At 52.5% G+C, this 9,435-nt stretch overlaps 1 protein-coding gene across 1 annotated transcript in view; it reads right to left on the bottom strand.

Moving 5' to 3' along the window:
- IGSF3 (immunoglobulin superfamily, member 3) overlaps positions 1-2,731 on the bottom strand; it is a gene marked incomplete at its 5' end in the record, with an annotated part of 35,001 nt that extends 32,270 nt beyond the window's left edge. Inside the window, 2 exons of the mRNA XM_009576489.1 lie at positions 806-1,195; positions 2,321-2,731. Of these exons, the coding sequence (XP_009574784.1) occupies positions 806-1,195; positions 2,321-2,731 (801 nt within the window). The remainder of the gene's footprint in view (positions 1-805; positions 1,196-2,320) is intronic.
- Between the last annotated feature and the right edge of the window lie 6,704 nt (positions 2,732-9,435).

Below are 9,435 nucleotides of genomic sequence, written 5' to 3'. Positions count from 1 at the left end.
CCCTACAAACCTAAGAGATAGGAAACAAATATCGCACAAAATCCTCTTGCAGCTACCCTCTGCTTGGTTAAAGCCCACTGCCAGGGTAGCCTGGGCAACACGTGCAATGGTTCATCATGCCACAGCTACCTGAGTTTCAGAGAGCAAAACACGGAATGAGTCAGTGGACCCTCTCTTCTCACCCTGTTATTTCTGTATTTATCACGTTTGTCTGACAAACATAAAAGACATTCGGGCAAGCCTCCGGGCAGGGTTGTTTTCACCAGGGTTGACCACGACAGAGCTCCACGCTGAAGAGCAAACTGGGGCTCGAGGAGCACATGAACCCTGGTTTCTCCCAGTACAGCTGTCTTGCAAGACAGCTGAACAACAGCCACTGAACGGACTGCAGGAACCTAGCCGCTCTTAGGATAAACCAGGGCCAAGCCAATCTCCCCATTACACCTGCTGAGTACTTTAGAGCGCCCAGCTTCCTGCAGAGCAAGGCGAGGAGAGAGCTGTGAGAAGCAAGTCTGGCTGTCACACGCACCTTCAGCTCAAGGCCAAAACTGCCAGCTTGGGGCCATTACCAAGGTGGGGGCATGTTTTCCACCTACAAACATGACATATATCCCTCCTTCCCTATCATCCCCTTCCCATCAAAAAAAAAAAAAAATCTTCCCAGTTGGGATTTCAAGCCTCCACAGCATGCAAACTCTTATCCTCCCTCTTCCCCACCACCAAAGTCTGGGCGCATCACGGCCTCACCAGCTAGCTGCCCAGCAGAGCAATGGCCCCAGGAGGGGATGGGCAAGTCTCTACTTACTGAGCGGCAGGACGGTGATGGGGATGTTCTTTGGCCGCTTGCTCTCCTTGTCGATGAAGTCCCCCGTCACGGTCTTCTCCCGCTCAGTTACCCGGCAGTTGTACTTGCCACTGTCCTCAAGGCGGAGGCGGTAGATCTTCAGCACAAAAATGTTGTCGCTTTCTTTGGCTACCTTGAGCTGGCCCAGGGTCTCGCGCTGGGCAAACTCGTTGTTGAGCACTGGCACAGCGTTGGGGCCCAGGCTTGCAATAAGAGAGCTGTTGAAGGCCCAGGAGATGGAGAAGTAGCGGTCAGGGACATTCTGTGCCTCCAGGATGCACCGAAACTCCACCGGCTCACCCACGATGTACGTCCGCTTCTCCGTCTCCAGCCGGACACTGAACTCCTTATCTGGGGAGAGACAGACCAACTCACGTCAGCACAGCAAAGCCCACCGGGACAGCCAGCACACCTTGTGCGAGGTATTTACAACTTGCCACTCTCTGTGTAGTCCACATCCCTCAGACACGTGCATCTGCAGGTGGAGGGGCAAGGGGCTTGCTTTTGCTGTGACAGACCAGATCAGGAGAGGCAGCATGCAAGAAGCTGCAAGGCCTCTCCAGCCATAACCCTCTTCCCCAGCCGTTACTCCTAGGAGCAGCTCTGCTGTGACACCAGCATCCAGCAGCACTGCAGATGCAAGCTGGAGTCTAGTCCTACTCGCACCCTGCTCAGCCGGGGTCGAGAGGCAGGGCCTTTGGGGATATCAGAGAGGAAGAAAGAGCTCAGCCGGGTCTTTAGATCCTTAGCAGGAACCCATGCTGTGGGCTCGGAGAAGGATTTTGACTTGCAAATGGACCTTGTGCAATACAGATGTGCTTGCTGAAAGTTTTCGTTTTATTTTCTACTGTATCACTGTGCTGGTTTTGGCTGGGATAGAGTTAATTGTCTTCATAGAAGCTAGTTATGAGGCTATGTTTTGGATTTGTGCTGAAAACAGTGTTGTGTTATTGCTGAGCAGAGCTTACACAGAGTCAAGGCCTTTTCTGCTTCTCACCCCACCCCACCAGCGAGTAGGCTGGGAGTGCACAAGAAGTTGGGAGGGGACACCCCGCTTGGGGGGGAGTGAGGGAGCGGCTGTGTGGTGCTTAGTTGCTGGCTGGGGTTAAACCACGACAGTCACTCCTATCTCCTGACTTACCAAAATTTTCATTGCCTGTGCTAGCACCAAGCGCTTAAGATGTATGTTTTAGCTCCTGTGTCAGCCCCAGATCGCTGGCCATGTCAGGAGACAGGGGCTGCCACCCAAGCCCCCTTGCTGCCCCAGTGTCCCCTGGTCGCTATTTGCTGACATCTGCCCTGTCTGCAGGCAGCGCTCGGGCCCTCCTTTGCCCTCCTTCACCCTGCCAGCAGCCTCCCGAGTGGGGCACACAGCAACAGAGGGAGCCAAGCCCCAGCCACCTAACAAGGTGCAGCCCCGTTTTCCACCTCCTCCCACCACCCAGCCGCGCAAGAGAAGGCAGAGGAGACACTGACCAGTGGCTTGCACATTGACGATGGCACCCTGGGAACGCTTGCGGGTCATGGCATACCAAGACTTGTCTGGGTCCTGGATCCACTCTGCTGCCTCACAGTAAAACTCGCCCTGATCTGATGGGTGGAGGTTGTAGATGGTGAGCTTTGAGGTGGTCTCCCCGACTTTGTCCAAGCGAACGTCCCCCGTGGCTTGCCGCTGGGCGTAGGCGTTGCCGGCCCGCAGGACGAAGTCACGGCTGAGGGAGATGACCTCCACGGGTGCCTCGCTGCCTCGCTGCCGGTACCAGGCGATGGAGACGTGGCTGTGCTGGGCTGTGCTCTTTGACACCTCGCACTTCAGCTCCAGGGAGTCGCGCTCCACTTTGTTCAGTGTCTGCGGGACCGCTGTCACTCGCAGTGAGTCAGGGATCACTGCAGCAAAGGGAGACGGGGAAACACAGCCCGAGAGTTAGCAACACCGAAACACTGAGTCTAAAGCCCAGATGCATTAAAGGGGAGATGGGGGAGAGGTTTCTTTTTACAATTGTAATTAATTGTTAAGTATTAGCAAAGCCCTGTTAGCTCACCTCTAGCCCCCAAAAAGAGGAGAAGCATCCCCAAAACTCTTGGTTGGGAAAGACCACAACCTGCAGCACATACTTCAGTGCTGTGCTTAAATTCCTGCTCAATGGCACGGGGTTTTCCACCACACTGCAGAGCAGCACAACTTAATACAGTTGCTTCCCATCGAGGCACTTCATCGCAGGCAGCCTCCCCTTCATCGTGTGCCCCCCAGCATGCTCCATGACCCCCCTCCTGCCCACATCCTTCAGCCACTCCTTGGCCTTGCACCATGGTCTTTGCCCCTCAGTCACCGGTGGGGCCAAGCTAAACATATTTAGTTCCTTTAATCTTCCCTCATAAAAAAGTCAGGAGATTCAATTCCCTTCTCCTTTGTTTATATCATTTCATGTTTTAATGACCCCCTCAGGCCAAACGAAGGGGTTTCTGCATTCGGAGGGAATGCAGGCTCCTCTGAGGGCAGCAATGCAATTGCAGCATGCCCAGCACCCACTCCTGGGACACAGCCACGTCAAGGCACTTGTAATAAAACTGCTGGCTACTTTTCCAGTTGATTAACCGGAGGAAAGGAAGTACAACTGCTAAAATCAGGATGAAAAAAAAATTGCAGCCCCCCAATCTTGCTTGATTTTAGCAAGCATCTTAATTTTAGCGTGAGAAGATAGACTTTCTTAAAAAGAAGCCTTTCTAGACTTTGTTGTCTCAAGAAACATCACGTGGAAAGAAGAATGCAAACCTTCTCCCCAGGTCTGCAGACAAGGCAGTATTAGCGAGCCTGTTAATGCCCACGGTTTTGCCGCGTACTGGTGCAATATAATTAACGTATCTCAGTTCAGTTTCATTGACAGCACTGGAAGGTTTGACAAAATTAGCTGAGCTGCCGAAAGCTGCATCTGTTTCATTCAGGCACAGCTACAGAAAGCAATGAGCTGCAGTGAAGACAACCATTGGGATTATTTATGGCAGAAAAGTCAAAAGCAGAAGAGGGGAAAGAAAAAAGCCACAAGATGGAGTAAATGAGAAGGAAATCTTCCCGCGTCCAGCCCGGATGGGAGCATTTGCTTTTACCACACGTTCACTACCCAGGGAATTTACTGCCCCTGACAGGGGAAGTACCTGGCAAGGCCATTTACATCGCAGGCCATTGCCCCTGTCCCTGTAGCGACGTCTCCTCCTTCCTCCCTTCCCCTTGCTGGGGCTCCCATCCCCTCCCCACTGGCAATAGCCTCTGGCAGACCGTGGCCGGGATCCCGCCTCACTTTGCCTTTCCCCCTTCCCTCCAACTCCCAAACAAGTGGTGACAGCAGCAACTAACCTTGCTGGTTCATGCTGACTGCACGATAAGATTTAAATTTCTCATTTCAAACCTTTCTGAATAATTTCCAGAGCCACGCAGCTCCTTTCTCTTTGCCCTCTAGCCACAGGCTCTTATAACTTTTATTATGTTATTTACATAAATTAACCCTGATCATCATCTTGCTGGAGTTACTTGCCTGCTGAGCTGCTTCAAAGGCAGATCTCCCTGCTACACTAGCCTCCGCACAACAGTTTATGGGGTGAAAGCGGGTATCTGTAAAGGAAGCGTGCCCGTCCCCCTTCCCCCAATTTGAGAGCCCTGCGCACCCCACCGGTTGCCTGTGTGTCCCCCCAGCCCTGCTCAGCAGCTCAGCTGCTCTCTGGCTAAGCACAAGGCAGAGAGCAGAGAGCCGCTTTCCCCAGGAGCCTGCCTGGCTCTGCGGGACAAGCCAGGTCACGTTCGAGTCGGGGGCAGGCACTTGGCTTGCCAGATGCGGAGTTGCCCGCTTCCCGGGAGTAACGCCGGGAAGCCTGTCTGAAGGCAGGGCCTCAAGCAAGTGCTTGCCATGCCATTCCCCGAGCAGGTTAGAGGCTGGCACGGGCACCATTTTGCCAGCTGGAACCGTGACTTCGTATTTCCAGGTCATAACCTGGCTGGAGGGTTAGCATCTTTTACACCACGTGGGCAAGCTATTGCAAAATACATTCCTGGAGAAAAATCAGGAGGCGGCAGCATGCTGTTAAAGGCTGTAATTTAACTGTGGTAACGCCTGACACGCTGTGCTGCATTCCTCCTGCTCTGTTGGTCAAAAAAGCCAACCAAGATCCTCCCAATTAGAGGAATCGGTAAGACCTTTTGGGTTGCACGCAGCCTTGAGGCCATCATCTTAAATCAGCCTGGCATGGACATACATTCGGTCGGTGTCACCTTCCTAACGAGGAAGACTAGAGACCCGCTCACTAAATGAAAGCCCAGTTTCTGAAGGATCAGACGTCGGGAGGGACAGGCAAGAGCCCTGAGCTGGCCAGGCCAGCGGGAAGGCTCTGTGCTTCGCACCACCGCTCTCACGCTTGGCCAGCGATGCCCAAACAACTGCTTCAGTTACACTGCAAGATGCTCCTCGGGTACCAGGGTTGGGGAGGGGAGAAGCGGGTAGGAGAAAGGGGAAAACGCCGTTCTCAAGAGGCAGCTGAATGTAGCAGCAGGTCACAGCTCATTTCAGAAGCCCGATGAGCATTTCATTCTGAGCGCTACAGAGCACCGGGGACTCCCGCAGCGGGGCTGCAGGTCTGCTGGGGCTCACACACCACCCCAAGGCACAGACCCTGCTGGCCTGTGCTGACAAGAGGGCTACAGGCACGGCTTAGCCCATCAGGCTGGAGCAGATCAGGCCTGGAAGTCATGGAAAGAAAGTAGGGAACACCGTGAAGGTGCTCTCCAGAGCACGACGGCACACGCGGGGAGGTGTGTTATCAGAAGAGAAGTTCCTGCCAAGCCAGTTATCCTGCTCAGTCTTCAAGGACATCAGTTTGCAGATCAGGACACAAGTAACTCTTTGCATGGCATTCACCCGGGAGCCCTGGCCCTGCTGCCAGCCATCACGCTGCCGAGCTGCCTGCACTCATCCCACAGCCACCTGCCATGGGAAGCCCCAGGGTTTCTGGGAGCACTCTACAAGCTGAGCTCCGCTTGAAAGCAAGTGTAAGCTTAGACGAGAGTCATCACTGTGTGAAGGAGAGCGGAACCACACCATCAGAACTGAGATGGATGCTGCAGGACATGTCCTCCTGCCTGTTCTTTCTCACCCAGCTCCTGCCTGTTTCTCCCCTCCTTTCAATGTGCCGTCCAGGCAGCCTGCCTTGCGCTTCCCCCAGCGTCCAGCCTTGCCTCCTCCCAAAACAAGTGTACCCCTGCAGCTGTTATGACCTCCCCGAGCTGTCAGCAGAGCTCTCCTCTCTCCAGCATCAAGGTTAGGTTTGGCAGCGAGTGGCTGGACACGGAGATGAGCGGCTGAAAAGCACTTGCTGGGAGCAAACTTATTGTGTTACCGCCATCCCCGAGCCAGTCTGCTGAGTCTGGCCACAGCTGACAGCACTGAGCTTGTACTTACAGCATTGGAAAAAAGAGCAAGAAATACAGCATTTCCTATTAGTCCCCAAGCTGCAGGTTACTCCAGAGGGCACTGGAATAGGTGCTCAGCAGTGGGTGGGCTGCTAAGCAGAGAGTGCTCAAAAGCACCCCCAAGTTTTAAGAGCTCCTGAAATATTAAATGTAAATATTGCCACTAGAGGGTGTCAGGGACCCAGCTAGGTAGAGTCCCAGGGCCCTGCTGCCAGAAGCAGGAGGAGGAGGAGGAGGAGGAAAAGGAGGAGGGAGCCTGGAGATGCCCCCCTCTCCCCCAGGGTGGTGCCCATGGGCATCCCTCCTCAAGAAGCCTGCACACACAGCTCCAGTCAAGCCCACCTCAAATGCACACACCTCAAGCGATGAGCACTCAGTGAGCTACATAAAGGATTTACAGATCAGGAATTAAGGCTGTTTACTTTAGGACAAGGAACTGGCTTACAGTCTCCCAGAAAACAAGCAGGGAGTAGCAACTGGAGTTCCCAGGTCTGGCCTGGGCTCATACCTCAAATTCTCCAATGCGTTCTCCTCCGAGCCCCAGGACCAGCTCTGTTTCCGGCAGCTCCCGGTGCCATGCTGAACTCTGCCTCAGGCGGACAAAGACAACCTAGGCGTCTCCCTTTTCTCCAGGCTGGCTCTGGTTCGTCCTTCGGTATCCAAAACCCCAACCACCCCCAAGGGGTAGGCTATCAAAGCTTTTATGTGGCAGACACAAACCAGAGAGCTACCAACATTTCACTTACTCCCAGGCAAGGCAGCAAACCTGCCTGAGATCCCGTTTCCTTGTTAAGCGATGTAGGAGGAATGTCAGGCTGGGAGCCAGAGGCTTCCTAACTCGAGCTGGTAAAACAATGCTGTGAAAATCACTTAGCACCATGGTAGACTTACACTGTAGACTCTTTAGGAGTAAAACAACTTACACAGGCTACCCAGCACAGCGGGACCATCTCAGGGCCACTGTAGGACAAGTAGACCCACCTGCCTCTTCTTCCCTTGGATTTTGTTATAACTTTTACCCATTGATAAACTTTAGAGGCACCCTATGGTGCTACTCTGTGTCCCCAGCTGCCCGCTTCATACAGCCTGGACAGAGCTAAGCTTGCCAAGTGTCAAGTGTGAACTATTTAGGAAGAACAAATACATGTACTTCCTACTCCTACGGAGCTGCTTCTGGCTGAGAAATAGCGCTCCGGATTTTGCAGGGAATTAGTGCAAGAGTTATGTTTCCATCTGCCCCGTGACATCTTGTTGCCCCGCAGGAATCCCAGCTCAGCACCATGAACCTCCTTCCCCAACTCCTCTGGTTGTGTGTGCAAGACAGAAACAAGCTGCTCAAGAGGAACTGCAATGCCAGTGCCACCAGTCCAGAGGCAAGAACACTGGCAGGCACTGAACGGCACCGTGAATGGCACCGCGGGCTGGAGCGCGACACATTTCGTTATTACCCTCTGCAATCTGCTAACCCTCCTGCGGCCACCCGTGCCACCCCAGGTAAGAAGGGTCTGCCACCAGTGCCATCCCGATGCCACAGGAACAGCTCAAAGGGACCTGTTCTTTCCCAGCCACTGCAAGCTCCCAGGGAGCCGTGCTCCTTATATCCCTCCCCCACACCACTATTGATTTCCATTCCTTACAGGATCCAAATACGTGTGCATGCATGTGGCAGGAGGAAGGGGGTGGTGATAAGGCAGGAAAGATATCTAGATTAGCAATGTAATCCTCTCAAGCCCTCATGCCTGGCAATTAGCTGTACATGCTGATCCATACCTGCTGCAGCACACCAGACACCACTCTTCCTCATCAATCAAAAGCTCATGTAATGCCTTCAGCACGGAGGAAAACACATGCTGTGTTATGCTGCAAAACTGATGAAGACCCTCAAATGTCACCTTTGCAAGTGGACAAAACTGAGCAGATCATGCCGCTGTAGTGCCCTTTGCTTGCCTTATTTTTAAGTCCCAACTAAAAACTCACTGGTGGCTTGGGGCAGGCAGAGGAAAGCTTTGTTCCTGTTGTTGTTGCTTATATGTTTCCCCCACTGCCCAAGGTCCTACCTGGGACCAGAATTTGAGGAGGCAAACCTACAACCCCAAGATACACTTTCGCTGTGACTGAGGGTGTGGGGTCCCTGTGCAAAGCCTTCCCTCTTCTCCTCCTCACCTACCAACATAAAGCAACAGGTTCCTGTACTACAGGGAAAACGTAAACCAAGTTAATAATCTGGTTGGTTTAGGGATTACCTTCCTTCCGTAAAGCCCCACCTGCACTGAGAAATAAGGATGGTTAAAGACAGGTTTAAATGAAAGGCAGCTAAAAGACTACTAACTGTTTAACTAAATTAAAAAAGAAGTCATACACTTTCCTGAACTAGTCAGTGAATTCACTTCAAGCTCCTGAAGGGGTGAGCAGAACTTGTGCTGTGGTCTAAAGAAAAGCAGTCAGAATACACTTTTAATTCTTGTGCAAACATTTAAGCCTTGTTTTAAATGAGAATGAAGTAACTTTCAGTTGCTGCACAATCAAGAAATAGAGGGTGAAGCACGGCAGTCACCTGCAATTTTATCACTGCAACTTTCTGTGGTAAGAGCAGGAAAATAAAATAACACACCCCTAGTTTGCACACGTGCAGTTTTAAAGGGGCAGTTTTTTACTGATTCAGCTGCTGGCAGAAGGCAAGAGGGGAGCCGAAGAGTTAAGTAAGATGGCATGGCAGTTGTTTCTCAGCAGTAGTAATAAATCCTCTGATTACAATAGTATCCTTGTTGGTACATTAACGACTGGCTGGAACAATTATGCTGATAGAAATGCATCTCCCAAAGCAACTGAGTGAGTTCAAGCAGCCAGTGAGAAAGAGCGCAGGGAAAAAAAAAGTAACTAACATAAAAGAAAGGGGAAAAGAGAATCAGACAGAAGACGCAAAAATTGGAAATTAGGTCAGCTTCCGACTCAAGGGCCTGAACTTCTCCTTGCTTGCTGCAGGCTCCGTTAGTCGCGCACCCAGCCTGCCCCGCACGCCCGCTGGAGGCTGTCGCTATGCTCCCTCCCAGGCACTGTCAGAGGATCCTGTTGCACAACCTGCTCCTGCTCCACGACGCGCCCTGCAAGAGGAGCTTCCCAGCCAAAGCTGTGCACC

This window comes from Fulmarus glacialis, unplaced genomic scaffold (genome assembly GCF_000690835.1).
Source record: "Fulmarus glacialis isolate BGI_N327 unplaced genomic scaffold, ASM69083v1 scaffold3774, whole genome shotgun sequence".
NCBI classification, from domain to species: domain Eukaryota; kingdom Metazoa; phylum Chordata; class Aves; order Procellariiformes; family Procellariidae; genus Fulmarus; species Fulmarus glacialis.
Note: the sequence above shows the minus strand (reverse complement) of the source record. Positions and strands in the feature narration are given on the sequence as shown.